We start from the raw sequence: 18,858 nt of genomic DNA on the forward strand, positions 1-18,858 counted from the left end.
GGTGGGCAGTGGGGAGATGATGAGCAGTGGCCTGAGTAGTATAGCCTGGGATGGAAGAGCAGAGATTCTTCTTCGGGAGCCATGTTCTGGGTAAGTTGGGACAGGGTCCATTTCCTAGGTAACCTCCCATGGCACACAGAGGGTCAGTATATAGGGAGTAATCTGCTTGCGGAACAGGAAATTGTTTACATTCCTTATGTTCCATGCAGCAACTCGGGGGAGCTCTGGGCCCCATTCCCAGACCGAGGCCCCAGGGGACAAGGTGGGGAGAGGAGGGCGAAGGAGCAGGCTTCCCAGGATACCTGAGCTCTACTGTCAAACCAAGGTATTTGTATACCCTGTTGATTCCCTTTGCCTATTACTTTAGCCACAAAGTAATAGACCAGTGGTCAGGACTCTGGCCTCATGCACACCATGCTGCTTCTCCCTTCGTGCCTTTGCTTATGTTGTTCTTGCCTAGACGGCCTTTTCCCACCACTTGCACCCCTTCTTAATTCTCTCATCTCTTTCAAGACTGGCTTAATGTCACCTTCTCCTGGAGGCTTCCCTGACTTCCTCTTCACCCCTCCTGCAGGCTGGACCAGGTCTGCTTTCTCAGTGCTGCCACAGCACCTGCCTTTCCAACCCTTCTGTGTTGTCACTGCCTTGACTGTCCCCCTGGAAGGGGACCTCCTTGAGGGAAGAGACCATGCCTGTTTACCCCAGTGTCCTCACAGTCCAGGTCAGTGTCCAGCACATGGGCTAGAAGCTGATTAAAAGCAGGTGTGTTCAAGTTTGACATCATTGTCCTCAAAGACAAGCCCCTTCCCCCACAGAAGGTGCTCGTTAGGCAAGTTGCATTTAAGAGTTATAATGTAGCCATAAGTAATATGGGGTAATCATGCTATTAGAGCGTTGTAGGGTATAAATGAGATAAAGCACAAAATTGTCAGCACAGTACTTGGCTCTTAGTGAGCAGTTTGGAAGTGGCCAAGGAAAGACACAATAGCATATCCTTGCCCAGTTACCTCCATGTATGGAGCTAGGGAAAGAGGATAGAGGAAGGACATTTGAATATTCTGAAGATGTAGCATTTGTCCCTAGAGCTAAAGAAAGGGTTTTTGCATCAGCTTTAGTCCTGTGATAAGAGCACTGAACTTAGAGTCAGGATGTTTAATTGTGAGTTCCTGTCTCTTAGCAGCCCACAGAGTTGTTGACAAGCCAGGTAACAGCTGCTGAAGCTTCAATATCATATTCTGTAGGGAGGGATAATCGCAATAACCACCTTACAAGGTCACTGTGAAGCTGAAATGAAATTGCAGAGCTGTGAAAGCACCTGGCTCAACTCATAGGAAGTACTTAACTATGAATTTTTGAGTTTAACTGTATAGAACACTTGAGAAATCTCTGAGTAGGTATCAGATTAGGACATTCTTTAGACATGTGCCCCATGGTTTAGTGGATTATAGCTTTAGAGTCAAACAGTCGTGTGTTTAAAACTAGTTGTGCCCATAACTCACTGAGTGTCTTTAGGCAAGTTACTTAATTTTTCCAAGACACAAGTTTTTTTTTTTCCTTTAAATAACTTATTTAAAATGATGCCACCTATCCCAGAGAGTTTTTATGGAAATGAAATGTAGATATAGGCCAGTGTCTGGCAAAGACCAAAGTCTCAAGTATTAATATTATTCTGCTTTTAGTTATGGCTTAGGAATAAGCACTGATGATAAGGGGCTTTTGAAGTCCTAATTAATGTAAAAACTGGTGTGTGGAGGGTCTGGGGCCCAGGGTTTGGGGGTAAGAGTTACTATTTTCATCTTTACAGACCAAATGGGAATACTGAACTCTAGTAATAGGAAGTACTTCCTGGCTTGAGGAGGAATGCGGGAGGAGTGCTCAGTGCAGGCCGAGGTGAGCCCCTGGGGAAGTCTTTGGGAATGCGATTGAGCCAGACAGTGTGAAAGGTCAGGGCCTACTGGGCCCTTGGAGTTCTCCAGTCCAACCCTGCCATTGCGCTGAGAGGAAACTGAGGCCCCAAGAAAATAACACCACATCTCCCTGACCCACAGCTGGCTGGTGAGTAGCCCCAGTCTCTTGAGTCGAGGAAATATGTTTTCTTCACAATGTGGAAGGCTGTGACAGGAAGGAGGGGGAGATCTGGCAGGAGCCAGAGGACTGGAGGAGACCCCTGTGGGAGTTATGGGAGGGCTAATTGGTGGCGACCAGATGTTTTGGTGTCTCAGACTGGTTAGTGCGTGTTTAGGGACTAATAGTTCTAGAAGGCATTGTCCCTAGAAGATGGAGAATGGGATGGGATGAAGACACAGGATATGAAGGGCATAGAGCTGTTGGTTTTAGGAAAGTTTCCATGGATAGAGAGATGGGTGGTGGTAGGGGCAGGTTAAATAACTCTGGCCAAAGTTCAGGTCCACTGGATTTTGTTCTGTTGTTGCTTCCCATTTTCCTATATTGCTTCTCAATTATTTTCTCAGATGGGAACCTCCATTGCTCATCTTTGTATAGGGATTTTGCAGAAATGAATCACTCTGACCATCCCCACCTTTCCCACTTCCTGCCCAGAGCTAGCGGCAAGCATTTGCCTTTCCAACGAGAAATAGCTCAGAGCCTGAGGAAAAGCCTAGCTCCTCTGTCCAGGCTTTCCAGTTACCATAGGCAAAGCTGAGCAACTTCTTAATTCTAGCCGGGCAAGTTCCTACAATGCTCGGCCTTGGTGGCCCCATCTATGCCTGTAGAAGGGCCCCTGGTTGCAGGCATTGGGCAGGGCAAGGCTCACCTTGCTAGTGATAATGATAATGAAGCCACAGCAGTAGTGCTGGACTTCTTTTGTGAGGGCTCAATGTGCTCCAAGCATCTTACTTATGTTACTTCATATACTTTTTACCAAAACTTGACAAGAAAGATGCTATTATTATTTTGGTGTCACCAATGAGGAACCTGAGGTTCTGAGAGGTTAAGGCTCATGAAATATTCTCAGGGTCATCCACCTGGGAAGGCAATGCCAGGAGTCAACTCCCAGTTTGTCTGACTTCAGAGACTCTGCCAAAGTGAAGGAGGGATTAGAGCAGGGATGAGTAAGAAATTGGGCCAGTGGAATGTGGAAGCAGTTCCCACTGATGGTGGAGAGTCTGGTGGCTTTTGGGATCTCCATAACCCACTCTTGGTCAAGAGGGACCTTTGAGTCTGGAGCTATTTCTAAACTAAGCTGTTGAGACTAGTCTTCTCTAGTGGATGGAGGCTATCAGGGAGCTGGGGCATTGGGTAAAAAGGTCATTGGTGTGGGAGATGAGTTCTAGTGAGGTAGTGACCAGACCACAACTTGAACACTGGAGTCCTGAGTTTCAGTCCAAGATACGTCTCTAACCTGTGTGACCTAAGATAAGGTGTTTTCTCTTTGGACCTAAATTTTCTCATCTCTTCCATGAAGCTAGATAATTTCTAGCTGAAAGCCTGTGGTTTTAGTCTTCAATGTTTTGATGGGGACCTAAGAAAGGGAGATAGGAACAGACTTAAAGAATGGTTCGTGGAGAGGAGGGCATCCTGGAATATAAGAATACCCAGGAGCTAGCAAATAGACTGCCCTTTAAAAGGGCAGATAAGCAGCACTCCCCTGGGTGCTCAGGCCCTTCTCTGTAAGGAAGGCATTTCCTGTTTGGAAAGTCTGTGTCTACTTCATACCTCCTCCTGTAGCTACTAGCCGTCACTCGTCATACTTAGAGGAGACATTGAAAATATTTAACGACATATATGGTATGGCACCAACCAATCAGAAAAGTCACAGCTGGTGAAAGACCAACAAGGTGTGCCAGCTGTATGCTGCCCTACCCCTACCCATGATTCCTCCTGGCAAAGCCTGGCAAAGAAGGACAAGGAAGGAGATGCTGGGGGTCGAGAAGAAGTTAAGGAGGTGAATGCAGAAGAGAGTTCACAGGTACTCCCAGATATCGATATCAGTGCATCCCTCCCCAGAACCCCATCATGCTGTCAACCCCATCTCACCAGGGACTCTAGAAGTGTTCTTCCCATACTTTATGCCCAGAACAAAGCAGTCTTTCCCAGCAGCAGCAGCTGCATTTTGGAGGCTGGTAAAACAAAAAGGACCTGGTCTGCATTGTTCATTATCATCCCAAATTTGACAACAGGCAGGGAACTCTTAGGGTGGTCCACCTATCTGGGGCAGAGTTGGTACATTACTAGGCCTGACATTCGGACACCAGAGCTTTGTCTCACTCACTCTTGGCCTTTGGTTAACAAGTCCCATGGAAAACCAAAAGCCTCCCTTCCTCTCTTATTTTCCTCAACTGCCAGCCTATTTCAGGTCTTTGTCACCATGTACCAGGATTTCTGTATTAGCCTGCCTGCTGCTTCTTCTCCCCTCATCTTTGAGACTGTCCCCTTATTCCCTATGAGGATTCCTGTTGGCTTATCAATCACTAGGAATCAGGGATTTCAATCAGTATTTCTTAACAAATTGATAAGGTCCCCTCTCTTCCTTTTCCATGATCATCGATTGTTTCATAATTGAGTTAGAAATATTTATTGAACACTAACTAAGTTCAAGGCATTTTATTAGCTATAGAAATAGAGGGAGGTATCAAACAAGTAGAAGGCTTGGCCCCTGTCTTCAAGGAATCTTCACCATCATAACTGTGGAGAGCCAATATGTAAACATAACAGATAACCAGTAATACAAGGCAGCCTTGTGTAATGTGTTATTTGAGGCTCTCTTGGGTCTACTTAAAAGCCTTTATCAAAGTTTATAAAGAAAGATAAAATGGAGCTGGTAAAAAGATCTAGAATGATGATTAAAATGCATCATGACTTATATGAAAGGGCAGATCAGATGACTAAGTTATTAGCTAGATGATTAGGGCTTAGAAAACTTCTCCAGAAGTTACCTCAAGTTCACTGGGAAAAAGTTATGCCACATTTATCTTATCTTTCTTTGTTGACGCTCTAGAGCTTGGTTCAAAGGAATGTCTTAGATTTGGCACATCTCGAGTTCCACAAGGCTTTAGGAAAAGTTTCCTATAGTATCTTTATAGAAAAGAGGGCTAGATAACTACATGGGTTTATAGATTTAGAGCTGCTTGAAGGACTGTCTGCTGACAGTATTGATGACTAGTTCTTTGGCCTTCCCAGATGAGGTAGCTGTGCCATCTAGGTCTGTCTATATCCTTGCTGTGGTCAACATTTTTAGCAACGATGTGAGTAAAGACCATGGAGACATTCTGATCATTCTGTTAATGACTCAAATCTAGAAGAAACAGCTAAGAATCAATACTTTAAAATAACTCAATTCTTTACTCCCCATTGGATGAAACCTTTAAAGTATGTTTCTCCAGATAGCAGAATGAATCAAGTGAGTGAGTGAGCCCTGCTAGAAATTAGTCTGCCAGAGGATAGGGAATAGGAGTCTCATCTGACAGTAACGGAGGGGTGAGATGAGTGCCAGCTCCTAGAAGTCACATTCCGTGACTACAGCCCTCTTCTCTTAGGGGTACAGAAGGAGAATCTGAAAGTGTTTGTGGCAGGAAACACTGGAGGGTGTGGTGAGGAGGAAATGCCTCCAGCCTTAAGGAGCTAGAGCAAACAGAGAAGCTGTGGGAGGGGGGAAGAGGCATAGCTATTGGGTTGATGGCTCCTGGCCGTTGGGCAAAGAAGTTATGATGGCAAATTGACTGCAGTCTCCCTCTACCTGGCTGCCATGCCTGACCACTTTGTGTTCTCTCTTCTCCCACCCAGATCGCGATGAGGACGTAGGGCACCTGCCTGTTGACTGTCCTCCTGGCCTGCAGTGACCATGGCCCCCCGCAAGAGGAGCCGCCATGGCCTGGGCTTCCTATGCTGCTTTGGGGGCAGTGACATTCCTGAGATCAACCTTCGGGACAACCACCCTCTGCAGTATATGGAGTTCTCTAGTCCTATTCCGAACCCAGAGGAGCTTAATGTCCGCTTTGCAGAGCTGGTGGTGAGTAAGGGGTCAGGGAAGGGAGGGTGTTGAAAATGGGGGGTGAGGGGCAGGGAATGGCTGGAGCAGACAGAGCAAGACAAAGGGCAGGGGACTATGTGCTGGGATCTCCACCTTTTGAACCTCTCCTTGGGGCTGAGGTGGGCCCCCCAGGATACCTCAGCTGTGTAGGAGAAACAGAGTCTCTCACTGGGGTGGACACCATGAAATGTGTCCTCAGAAGAATGGACATACTTCATATCTCCATTGGATTCTAGATCTCTTGGGGCAGCAGTTAGGCCACTATGAAAGGGGCAGGTCCAGGCTTTTGCAAAATAAAGCAGCACCCTTCTCTCTTCTGCTCTCTGGAGTTTCCCTGGGATCCTTTGGTCTCAGACACAGAAAGAAGAGACAGGATTGAGTTCTGCAGAACAGGGGATGATTAACTAGAGAAATGGAGGTAGAGAAGCCTATATCATACTGGGAATCTGGCTCGGGTCTGGCTCCCATGTGTAGCCTGGGGCAGACAGAAGCTCTATCATTCCTACTGTATCAGCTCTTCCTCACTCTTCATGATACCTGCAAGTCCAGAGCAACACTAAACCTTGTGGGAACCGCTGTGTGTGAAAATTCATACTCTGACCACACAGAGACAGAACAGGAAAGAAGCATGATTTCTCTCTTTGGATATCTAATGGAGAGACAAAGCCTGAACACCAAGGAAAGTCCCCAATCAGGGATGCAGGACTTGTGCCAAGGACCCAGACCTGACCCCTGGCACAGGGTGATAAGCACAGGCTCGTCTACCATGAGCTCTTGGCCACTCATTCTTGTGGTTGGCCGGTAGAGAAACATGTGGTGTGGTTTAGAATGGGTTACCATGCTTGAATTTGATAATGGATGTGTTTGATTAAGGCCATCTAGCCTTTCAAATAACAAGACCTCCATAAGATGAGATCATGCAGGTTATGTGAAAATGTTATCTACCTTCCTCATCGCAACAGGCTCAGGAAAACTCATTGTCATTCCTTAGGATGGTGGAGGGAGTGGGAGAGAACTAAGTGTTTACTAGTGTAGAAAAACATTTGGAACCCTAATGGTGTTAGTAATACTAAGATCTGTTTTTTACTTAGAATACTGCTGACACCAGATGTGTGGGTTTCCGCACCAAACAATTCTCCAATTCTCTGTGGACGCAAACTGGGTGTCTTATAATTTAATTCAGTTCTGACACTAACTACCCAGATTTAGCAGAGACCCCACAGGTTAAGTGCTCAGGCCCGCAAGACTGCCTCCCAGTTCATATACCAATCACAAGTAATGGATCCCCAGGTTACTCACACTTCTTTTCAACTTGGCTACAAGTCTCAGGAGTTCCCATAATCCCCTCCTCGGGTTCAGTAATTTGCTAGAAAGCCTTACAGTGCTCAGGAAACACTTTATTTACTATTACCACATTACCAGTATATTATAAGGATATTATAAAGAATACAAATGCACATCCAGATGAAGGGGGCATAAGATAAGGCCCAGAGGGGTAAGGACAGTAAAGCTGCTTTCCCGAGCACAGGAATTTCTGTCCCAATGGGGTTTGGGATGCACCACCCTCCCAGCCTGTGAATGTGTCCATCTACCCAGAAGCTCTCTGAGCTTTATCATTGAGGAGTTTTTGTGGAGGTCTCCTTTTGCAGGCACGATCAAGTTTTAGCTCAGTCTTCAACCTCTCTTCTCTCCCTGGAATTTAGGGAAGAGGCTCAAAGTTCTCAGCTTCTGATTAAGGCTTGATCTCTCTGGCAACCAGCTCCCATCGTGAAGCTATCTAGGATTTGACCCGGAGTCACTTTACTAGAAGAAAAGAGGCGCCTATCACCCAGGAAATTCCAAGGGATTTAGGGGCTCTAGGCTAGGAAATGTGAATAAACATCAAAAGTATTTCCTATGTTATCACAGACGAGAATGTTTTCTTGAACGGAGTGCATGGGTTTTGAAAGGATGTGATGACAGGTATTCATTCCTTCCTTTGGCTTTTTTATTCAGCAAGTATTTACTGAGCATCTTTAGTGAGCAGGATACTTTGGCAAAGGAAGGGTGATTCAGAGAAATCTTGTCTTGTCTGCAGGAGACTAGTGTTAGGTATTGATTAAATAAATGAAAAATATTTCTTGAGAAACTGCTATGTGCTGGGTGCTATGGGAGCCAGGGATTTAATGATGAACCAACAGGCAGGTTAAATCTAATAGGGAACACTGATCTTTACCAGTAATGACAGGTGTGGTGAGTGTTTGGTAAAGGAACATGGAGGGGGCCTGTGGGAATGTCTAGCAGGGAACTTTATTCCAGAAAAGGGATCATGGTGGCCCCCTGAAGAAATGACATTTCCACTGAGATCTGATAGCAGAGTGATGATTAAATAAGTGAATGGGGATACAGAATGACACAGGGTCCCCCACAGAAGAAGCAGCATATATGAGGGTCTTAAATCAGAAAAGAACTGGGTCCTTTTGGGAGTTACCATAAAAATGGGAATAACTGAGAATTTTGGATTCAATCCTAAGGGTGACAGAAAGCCACTGAAAGCTTTAAACAGGGGTTTGAAGTGATCCTATCTGCTTTTCTAAAATATTTGGGGTACTCTGTTGAAGAAGGGTTCTGGTAGGAGGCTCTTGGTACAGTCAAAGCTAGGGAGAAGAGTGCTTTAGACAAGTGTTAGCAGTGATGATGGAGAGAAATGAACAGATTCAAGAGCTATTTAGGAGAAAATTAATAAGGCTTATTGGGAGTGGTGAATAAATAGGAATTAAGGAATACCCAAGTTTATGACATGAGAAACTGGGTAGATGTTGGGCTCTGAACAGGATGAGATATGCCAGCGGAGACTCAGGTGTAGGGGTCTGAGGTGATTAACTCAATTTGCATATCCTCTGTGCATCAATTTCCTCATCTGTAAGATGGATTGTTGCAAGTTTAATAAATAAATGTTGAGGCCTTAGAATATTGTCTGGCACACAGCAACACTATATCAGTGTTTGAGGTACCTGAAGGACATCAAAGCAGATAGGTATCAGAGTCAGTTGGGTCCCAGGATCTGGAGCTCAGGAAACTGGTGGGTGGGAGGTATAGGTTTGAGACAATATGAGATAACCAAGTCCTTGGGAATGGTTGAGAAGGCTTTACCTAGGGAAAGAAAAGGACCCAGGATAGACCCTGGGGGACTTTAATATTTGATGGTAGGAGAGAAGACAAGTCATCAAGGGAAGACAAGTCATCCCAGGAGGAACCTAGAGCAAAGCAGATAAGACTGCCTGAGAGTATGGCTGTTGAAGAAACCAGGATAAAGAGATTCAGTAAGCAGTGAATGGTTCACAGCGTCGTGGGCTACCTGGACTGAGCCAGATCACCAAGAGATGGCCAATTGATTTACTGACAGAGACCAGTGGCATGAAAAGACAGGCTCATAAGTAACCACAATGCAACATTGAATGTAACTGCTCTGGAGTGCAGGAAGGAAGAGGTGTTTTTACCTGAGAAGGCTTACTGGAGAAGGCTGACTTTGAGCTTGAGAATTATCCAGGTCCACAGGGTGAGGGGGTAGGGAGGGCAATCTAGGTGGAACTAACTGTATAAACAAAGCAGAGGAGATGCAGAGTTTGTGTTAGGAAATGTAAGGTGAGCATTACCTTTTCTTTTATTTCTGATTCTGACTATGGAGAAAGAAATACTACAGGAACCTCAGGCAGGATTTTGGGAATTTTTGAATAAGGACATTCCTCGGATATGCAGAGAGTAGTTCTAGGGAAGAAACTTTGTTTAGCATTAGCTATGCTGGAGTCTGTAGGACTGTATGCTGTATGCTGTAAGAGTAAAATACACACCAGACTTTACATAAAATATCTCGCCGATAATATTTTATATTGACTACGTGTTAAAATGATCATGTTTTAGATATTTTGGGTTAAATAAAATGTTATTAAAATTAACTTCACCTATTTCTTAATTTTTTTAATGTGACTGGAAAAATTTTAAAGTACATGTGGCTCACATTGTATTTCTATTGGACTGTTCTGATCTAGGTGAAGGAAAGTCTTAAATGATCTCTCTTGAATAAAAGTATAGGAAAAAGAGTATAGATTTTGATATTTAACACCCTTATATTTTCTTGGATATTACTTCTACTGTTTATAATTTCTGAAGATAAAAGGGTTAGTAATATTTCACTTTGTTGTCTTAATGAGGATTTTGCTCTTGATTAAAAAAAAAAAAACCACAGCACACTATGTTCACCTTGGCACATTAGCTTTTGTTTTTTTGTTTTTGTTTTTTTTTTTTCTGAGGAGCATTGCTCATGAATCATAGAAGAATCTTCAAGAAGAAAGTTTTTTAGGGGCCATCCAGCACAGCCAAACCTATAAAGTCACCCCAAACTGCCCATAGAGTTAATCTAAGTGATGATGTCAGAAACTTCCCAGTTCTACTCCTCAGAAAGTGTGAGACAGCCTGGTGGAGCCCCAAGCCTTGTGCATGCACAGCCTTGTCCCTGGTGTCATGAGGGTGAAGGGGCTGCCTCTGGCAGGCACACCTCCATGGGAAGCAGATCAATATCTCCCTTGGCATGGTGAGATTTCATTATTTTTATGGCTGAGTAATATTCCATTGTGTGTGTGTGTGTATGAATGTAAACACACACAGACACAGACACACACACACACACACACCATTTGCAATGACATGGACAAACCTAGAAGATATTATACTAAGTGAAATAAGTCAGACCGAGAAAGACAAATATCATATGATCACACTTTTATATATATATACCACAACTTCTTTATCCAATTGTCTATTGATGGGCACTTAGGCTGCTTCTATATCTTAGCTATTGTATACAGTGCTGCAGTGAACACAGGGGTTCGAATTGGTAGTTGGAAGATCTTCACAGGGATCTGAAGTACAACATAGAGAATATAGTCAATAATATTGTAATAACTATGTGTAGCACCAAATCGGTACTAGACTAATTGTGGGGGGAGGGGGGTTCACTTTGTAAATTATATAAATGTCTAATCACTATGCTGTATACCTGGAACTAATATAAATAATATTGAATGCCAACTTTAATTGAAAAACAAAAAGAATGGAGAAGGAAAACAAGAAACCCTGGGCAAGAAGATAAAGGGCTAGCAAAGCATTGTAGGAGATGGTCAGGAACTAGAAGAGGAAGGTAGATTTGCAGAAACAAGATGGGGTGGACAGGAAGTAGGAGAAGCTTAGAAGCAGAACAGGCTTGGGTTGAAGCAAAGAGATAGGGCTGTATTTCTAGCAGAGAAAGAATTGTGCTATCATAACTTCGATATTCTTTGGGGGGGAAGATAGTACACTGAGGGAGAGGGTTTGGGAAATTGTGATTTCTTATAGGGCTGAATTTTCTCATGTGAATCATCTCTGGGTTTCAGATATTTTTTCTTGTCTTTGCAGGATGAATTGGATCTCACTGACAAAAACCGGGAGGCTGTGTTTGCACTGCCTCCTGAGAAGAAATGGCAGATCTACTGCAGTAAAAAGAAGGTGCCATCTCAGACCCCTTCCACTAACATCTTAGGGTCCATAGCACAGTGCATCTCTTACTTCCATGCTCACTCATTCATTCAACATATATTTATTATACATCAGCCCTGTTCTAGGTGTTGGAGGACAGTGATGGCGAATAAATCAGGACAAGAAACAATCACTATTCTCATGGAGCTTATACTCAGAGAAACAGGATTCTGTTTTTACAAAACCCTTTAAACAGATGCCCGTTGGTTTCCAGGAGTGATGCTGGGTTAAGGAGATACAAAGATGACAAATCTAGACTCTTTCTCATGCCTGTACCCATGCCTAGAGGGCATGCTGCCCTGGGACATACCTGGGGGAAGCTTTGTTGTAAAGGACTCAGGTTGGGGTGGGGAGTGGCCTTTTCTGGATCTTTAGCACCTGTCCTGTACCAGGCTCAGCCTCACAGGGTAGCATGCATATCAGGGTCACACAGCAGTCCCCTTTTTCACCACCCTTTCCTCCCTCTCCTCTTGTTCATTAAAAGATGTCATCAGCTTCCTGATTTTGGTCCTCCCTAGAAAGGGTTGTGTGGTGCCAGTCAGGGCTTAATTAGATTTTATCTCCCCTCTCTGCTTTCCCAGCAGCTGGGCTTTTTCTTTCTTCCTCCATCTTTTTCCATTTCTATCTAATTTACTCATCTTTCAGTGTGTCTCTCTTGCCCCTTTCCTGTGTTAGCCTGTTTCTTTCACTTGTTCTTTTCTTGACCCACCATCCTCCTCTCTTTCCACTCTCCCATTTTTTAGGCTTGCAGCTTATTCCTTTGACTTCAGCATATAGGTGTTTGGGAGTTAGACTTGGCTATTTCTGCAGTGAGACTCAGGCTGTCACCTCCTGGGAAAAAGTAGATAGATGTGGGATGCTTCTCGGCTGTTTCTCCTTTGTGCTCCCTGAGCTCAATCATGGCTCTCTTCTTACTCTCCTTGCTCAGATATTTGTATCATCCAGGGCTCTATACTGAGCCAGACTGATTTTATAAAGTTGGAGGATTAGACTAACACACCATTTTAGATTTGTAGGTAACTGAGAAACAATCCATTCTCATTCTTTATTCTATGTATGAGGCAAGAAAAGCCTAGAGAGGCACTAGACTCACCCAAAGTTACCAGCTATTTATAGCAAGTGGCCACACCCTTGCTAGAACCCAAGCCTGCTCGAGATACATGAGCTGCACACACTACAAACCACTGTCTAGTATACTCAATGCACATTTATTAAGAACCTACAGAATACTATGGTCTATGTCCAGGAATCCCACTCTGCAAAAACCAGGTATTAATAAAAACTCAAGTCATTGTAGAAAGGGAGAAAGAAATGAGAAAATTAATTTCAGGAGAAATTAATCATGTCTCATAATTCCCCACTTTCCAAATTGATTAAGTATGGAGTTCCCTTAAGTCGATCTTTTATACAGCTAAAGTAAAACATGTATTAAAATATAAGGACATTTCTCTCTACCCTCCAAATCAAATTGTGTGTATTCCCCCCACCCCTACACATACTTTCAAAGCCCCTGCTCTTTCTACGATGCAATGCCTCTGTCTGCAACACCCTCCCCACCTGTCTTAGCTTCAGTAATTTTTACTAATTTTTCTCAGTCGTCTCATTATACCCTGCCACCTCACCCTCTATGGGCCTTCTTTTGATGCTGTCCCCCAAGGTTTCCAGGGCCCATTATGGACAGTTCTACCACAGAGCATTTGCCACTCTGACTGTGACACCATGGAAGGTAGAAATTATAACTTTTTGCTCAGTACTTTCAGGACTCAGTACAGTGATTGGTGTGTGGTAGGTGCTCCTTAAATGCATATGGAATGGGTAAAGGATGAGCCAGCAAAAGCAGGAAAGTGTTTGATGATGCATTTGTTTTTGGTTCTGTGATCCAAAGTATTAGATAGAATTTGTGATCCAAAGTATTAGATAGAATTTTCAAGCTTCAGTTATGGAGATTTAACACATGTAGTCACATGAATCACTGAGACCAAATCAGGCAGATTTCTCAGTGGCCTAAAATTTGGATTTTATGAAACCAAATTGTGAAGCCTGAGTGGATGGAGCTGAGGGATACAGGACAAGGTCCAGGCTAGCTGGCAGACAGGCAGGTGGTTCATCAAGGAGATTCTGAAGGAGGTAGGTTTTCATGCTGATTTGAAAGCAGGAGATTGGCAGAGTAGACGATAGGTAAGAGCCAGATGGGACAGAGACAGGGACAAAAAGGAGCAGATCCTTTGACTTGAGGAGAGAGCTGGATTTTCCAAGATTAATGTTTATTCAATTGCCATCATTTTTGCCTACACTTGGAGAGGAGTTGAGGTTTTCCCTCGTGACCTGGTAGCTGGGCCTAAGGCCCTCTGATCCGGGTTCTGCCTCCCAGCTGCACAAACCCTTTCTGAGTCTTTCTAAAACCCAGGGCCTTCTGAGTTTCTCTTTCTCTCTTTTTGTAAAGTTACAATTTATTGAGTAACTACTATGTGCCAGGCACTGCACCAAATGCTTTATATGAATGCTTTTCAAACTATCTTAGAGAAAAACCAAGTTTTTAAATTTCCAAACTGTCACAGACTAACACTTACGTGAAATATAATGAAAATAATACCAGAAAAATAAAACTTGAAAAATCAGATGTATAAAATAGCACACATTTTTATTAAATTTAACAGACATAAAATTACCTTTTATTAAACAGAACAAATATAACAGGGAAAAAATTTACTTTTAATTGTACATATTGCTCATCGAAAGTGTATATACCTCCATGGTTTCTGCCCATGTCATTGGGTGTCATGACTTTCAGTGGTCATTGTCCATATTTTACTAAGGAAGAAATGAAAGCCTGGAGAGATTTTGTAATTTCCTTGAAGTCACCCTATCTAGGCAGGGCTGAGAAATGAATCTGTCTATAGAATGAAGCTGAGGATCTCAGGCCACGGGCCTGTGTGACAGTTGGTCAATACAGTTCTTCTATTTCCAGGAGCAGGAAGACCCCAACAAGCTGGCGACCAGCTGGCCTGACTATTATATTGGCCGAATCAACTCCATGGCTGCGGTGAGTGGCTGTCCCTCTCCTGCCCTGCTCCCACTAGGAAAAGCTAGGAGGGAGAGTGAGCATTCATCATCTTTCCCTGCATCTCACACCCCACTTACTGGAGATCAGATCCCAAGATGTTATCCTAATCCCTCCCTTCCTTGTGTGACATTAGCATCCCCCAGCCATTTAAACATTTATAAATCATGCAGGCTTAGGAAATAGACTAAGCTAATAATTCTCCCCATTTTACAGATGAAGAAAGTGAAATCCAAGGCCAGAGCCTAAGTCTTCTTAGCGTCTGACACTCTGCCTTAGTAAACCATTCCCTGAAGCCTCACCCTTCCTGAGGCAAGGGTGACCCCTCACACTTAGGGTGGGGGTGCAGGAGGCTGGGAGAAAGGCAGCCTGGTATGACTTCCTCCCCCCTCTACCTCCTCAGATGCAGAGTTTGTATGCATTTGATGAGGAGGAGACTGAGATGAGGAACCAAGTTGTGGAAGACCTGAAGACGGCTCTCCGGACACAGCCCATGAGGTGACTCCCTCTGTTTCTACTTCCCTCACTTCCTTCCACATCCCTTCACACAGTGGTTCGCATCAACTTCCTGAAACTTCACACAGTACTCTGTTCCCATCCTAGTCCCCTTGGCCAACTTTACTCTCCAGCCTTCCCTACAGTTTACTTCATCCCACTTCTCAGCTCCCTCACCACCTTTCTCTGAGTAGCTGAGAGGCTGCCAGGGGATGGTCATGTTGGGGAGAAGGGAGGATGAATTTAGCTCCTCAGGTTCTGAAGAGCTATCTAAAGAGAAATTAAGGACCACTACTTGTTTTTTTGAGGGAAGAATAGAACAGGAGGGAAGTGGGTCATAAGGGCAAGGTATACAAGAAAGCTCTGAGAATGAGGGGGACTCATAAATGTGGGTGAGAAATGCTCCAACCACTAGGGGGAGATGACCATGGATGAGATTGCACCCTTTAGAGCAGGAACAAGGCAGGCAAACAAGGAAAAGGGGATGGGTGTCTCAAAGGCTGGAGAACCCAGTACTCATCACTCAACCCCCTTCCTGCCGAGGCCACGTTGTGCAAGTGTCAAAAGAGGGAGCAAGAGCTGCAGGTTCTTCTTGTGTCTTGAAACCGGCACTTACCAGCTTGAGAGCCAAGTGTTAAATTTTCAGCAGTTTTGCAGCTGGTGTTAAACATAGCTGTGATTAAAATGTAATTTAATGTGAATTTATGATTAAATAAGTTATATCAAAAACAAAGGTAATAAATACTTGAAACATCACTCCCTAATTACCTAATGATTTGACTCCATTTTACCGTTATGTATGTTTTTCACTATTACGTATGCTCTTGCGTTTACACCCATTGTATGTGCATGGGTAGAAACACTATAAATGGTGGATCTCTTCCCAACTTCATGTTTAATGACATCATATTGAAATTGGCTATGCTGGGAATATTTATACCATGGAAATTGGCAAACACTACAGTCAGGCCATTTTGATTTTCTCCAGAGAGCCAATCGTTTAACATTTACCAGTACGCTAGCCTGTATGCGCGCGCATGCGTGCGTGCGTGCGTGCGTGCGTGCGTGCGTGTGTGTGTGTGTGTGTTCTGAGCTGAGCTCTCTGTCCCAGGAACCTAGAAACAGAGCCTCAACAAGAATAGAGCACCTTCATTTCCACTTGTCTCTCATGTTGGGGTGGGGGAAGGGGATGCAGGAAGGATGAGGAAGCCAGGTTGAAGAAAGGTTGCCAGATTTGTCTCCCACTTCAATTTCTTTTTTCTTTTCCTTGATAAAATTATACTTAAAAAAGTTACACATAGTTGTGGTGGAACCTTGTGGAAAACAAAAGCATATAATGGAAAAATGTAAATAACACCTATTTTAACAACTTAATTTGAGAGTATATCTTTTTTTCCTATGCATATTTGTATAAGAATATAGAAATACAAGTACACTTGGGAGCAAGTGTAATAATTATATTTAGTGGTTCCCTCAGCTTCGTTTATGATATTTCCCAGATCCTTAATTATTGTTCTACTAAATCAAGGGTTCTAAGCCTTTGTGTGTGTGTGTGTGTGTGTGTGTGCGTGCGCGCGCGTGTGCGTGTGTGTGTGTGTGTACACACCATGGCTGACTTTGGCACCCAGATGAAACCTATTGACAATCACTTTGAGAATGCTGTTTTTAAACATAAAATAAAATAAAACAAATAGGATTAAAAAATAAACCAATTAAATTGAAATATAGTTATCAAATATTAAACAATTTGAGATAGCAATTAATGTGATTCTTTATGCATTAAATAGCAAGAACTAGCAACCACCATAATTTTGAAGTGCTGATGAGTGTAAATGACATTTAATCCACCTGGAACAACTGTAATTTGATATGAAAATAGCTGCGATTTCTTTGGGTGACAAAGTCACAGATTCTGCTAATACCACTGTCATTTATTGCCTACCTTAATCATTAAAAGAAATGCTAAATTTTAATTAGAGATTATCAAAAATAAAAATATAAACATACCTCAGAGATACTGTTCTAGACCATCACAACAAAGCAAATATCACAATAAAGTGAGTTTTATGAATTTTTTTTGTCTCCCAGTGCATATAAAAGTTATGTTTACATTATACTGTAGTCTATTAAGTGTGCAATAGCATTATGTCTAAAAAATGTTGTATGTATCTTAATTTAAAAAATACTGAATTGCTAAAAAACGCTAACGATCAGCTGAACTTTCAGCAATCATAATTGTTTTGCTGGTGGAGGGTCTTACCTTCAATTTGTAAGAAATGCAATATCTTAAAACACAATAAAGCAAAGTGCAATAAAATGAAGTATGCCTATATAATTTTCTTTTCTTATCTTAGCCTTTAGGGGAACATAGACTCCATGTTAAGCACTACTGAACTAAATGGTTTTTAATGTTTCCTGCTAGCATTCTAGATGACTCAGCTGATTTCTTAAGGATCCCTTGAAGAATATCTTCTCCAACCTTGGTCCCTTGTCTCAGTGACTTTGAATCCACTCCACATATTTCCACCCCCCAGTTTGGAAGTCTTGCTTGTTGTCTGGCTGTAATTCTCTTAATTCCCATTCTCACTGGAGATGAGTCTTCAGGTTTAACAGCTGTAATAATTATGGCAATAATTATGATCATCCCATTCACATATCTAGCACCGTAGCAATGCAGCTGACAGTTGATGACATGCAAATGCACAGCATTTAAAATGTAAATAAGATGCAAGTCCCCTGTAAGGATGATAGGATTTCGGTGCTTCAGATACACTTTATAAATGATCTAAGAAGTTACTGTAGGTAGGACCTAGTGGTAAACAGTATTTGCAAAATGTATGCAGAATAATATGCAAATGAAGAGTACTTGTTTTGCTAATGGTTCTCCCCTGGGTAGGTTTGTGACCCGCTTCATTGAGCTGGATGGTTTGACCTGTCTGCTGAATTTCCTCCGGAGCATGGACCATGCTACCTGCGAGAGCCGCATCCACACTTCCCTCATAGGCTGCATCAAGGCTCTGATGAACAACTCCCAGGGGCGGGCTCATGTGCTGGCACAGCCTGAGGCCATCAGCACCATCGCACAGAGCCTGCGCACTGAGAACAGCAAGACCAAGGTGGCCGTGCTAGAGATCCTTGGTGCTGTCTGCCTTGTGCCTGGTGGCCACAAAAAGGTGCTGCAGGCCATGCTACACTACCAGGTGTATGCAGCTGAGAGGACGCGTTTCCAGGTGAGGGACTAGCAGAGGCCTGGTATAAAAAGACATGAGGGGCCTTACGAGATATGAGTTTGGCTGGGAAAATGGACTTCTTGCTAGAACATGGGTTCCTTGAGGCTAGAGTATTAGTTTGCTTCATTTTTGTGGCTCTATCTATTTAAGCCCAGCATCTGTCTCATTATAGGGGCTCAGTCAAGAGTTAAATGCAATTGCAAGGGTCAAGATTTTAGGTCCTATGCCTCGGTCAAGACCTACTGTGGAACCCTGCAACCCTGGGATCTCAGCCATGCTATTCTCTTTTCTTCTCCCAGACCTGCCCCAGAAAAATAATGAGGTAGATAATAAGTATAAAGTGCCTTGGTGCAGCATAAGTCACAATAGATGTGAACTGTCATTACAAACTGATTTATCCACCAGTATAGGTTATTTGTTTATTCTGTCATCAAACATTTTTAAGCACTTACTCTTTTCAAAAAGTGGCCCCTGACTCTTTGCAGAAGATACAAAAGAGATAAAAAAGACAGTGGCCATGCTGTCAAGGAACT

At 43.2% G+C, this 18,858-nt stretch overlaps 1 protein-coding gene across 3 annotated transcripts in view; it reads left to right on the forward strand.

Moving 5' to 3' along the window:
* DAAM2 (dishevelled associated activator of morphogenesis 2) overlaps positions 1 to 18,858 on the forward strand; it is a 106,023-nt gene that overhangs the window by 54,928 nt on the left and 32,237 nt on the right. For all 3 annotated transcript variants that reach the window (XM_016154309.2, XM_016154312.2, XM_036217632.1), the window contains 5 exons: positions 5,743 to 5,968; positions 11,420 to 11,509; positions 14,508 to 14,582; positions 15,004 to 15,098; positions 17,992 to 18,325. In XM_016154309.2, coding sequence (XP_016009795.1) covers positions 5,801 to 5,968; positions 11,420 to 11,509; positions 14,508 to 14,582; positions 15,004 to 15,098; positions 17,992 to 18,325 — 762 coding nt within the window. In that variant the 5' untranslated portion in view covers positions 5,743 to 5,800. The remainder of the gene's footprint in view (positions 1 to 5,742; positions 5,969 to 11,419; positions 11,510 to 14,507; positions 14,583 to 15,003; positions 15,099 to 17,991; positions 18,326 to 18,858) is intronic.

The sequence above is a fragment of the Rousettus aegyptiacus genome, unplaced genomic scaffold, assembly GCF_014176215.1.
Source record: "Rousettus aegyptiacus isolate mRouAeg1 unplaced genomic scaffold, mRouAeg1.p scaffold_m13_p_1, whole genome shotgun sequence".
Classification (NCBI taxonomy): Eukaryota; Metazoa; Chordata; class Mammalia; order Chiroptera; family Pteropodidae; genus Rousettus; species Rousettus aegyptiacus.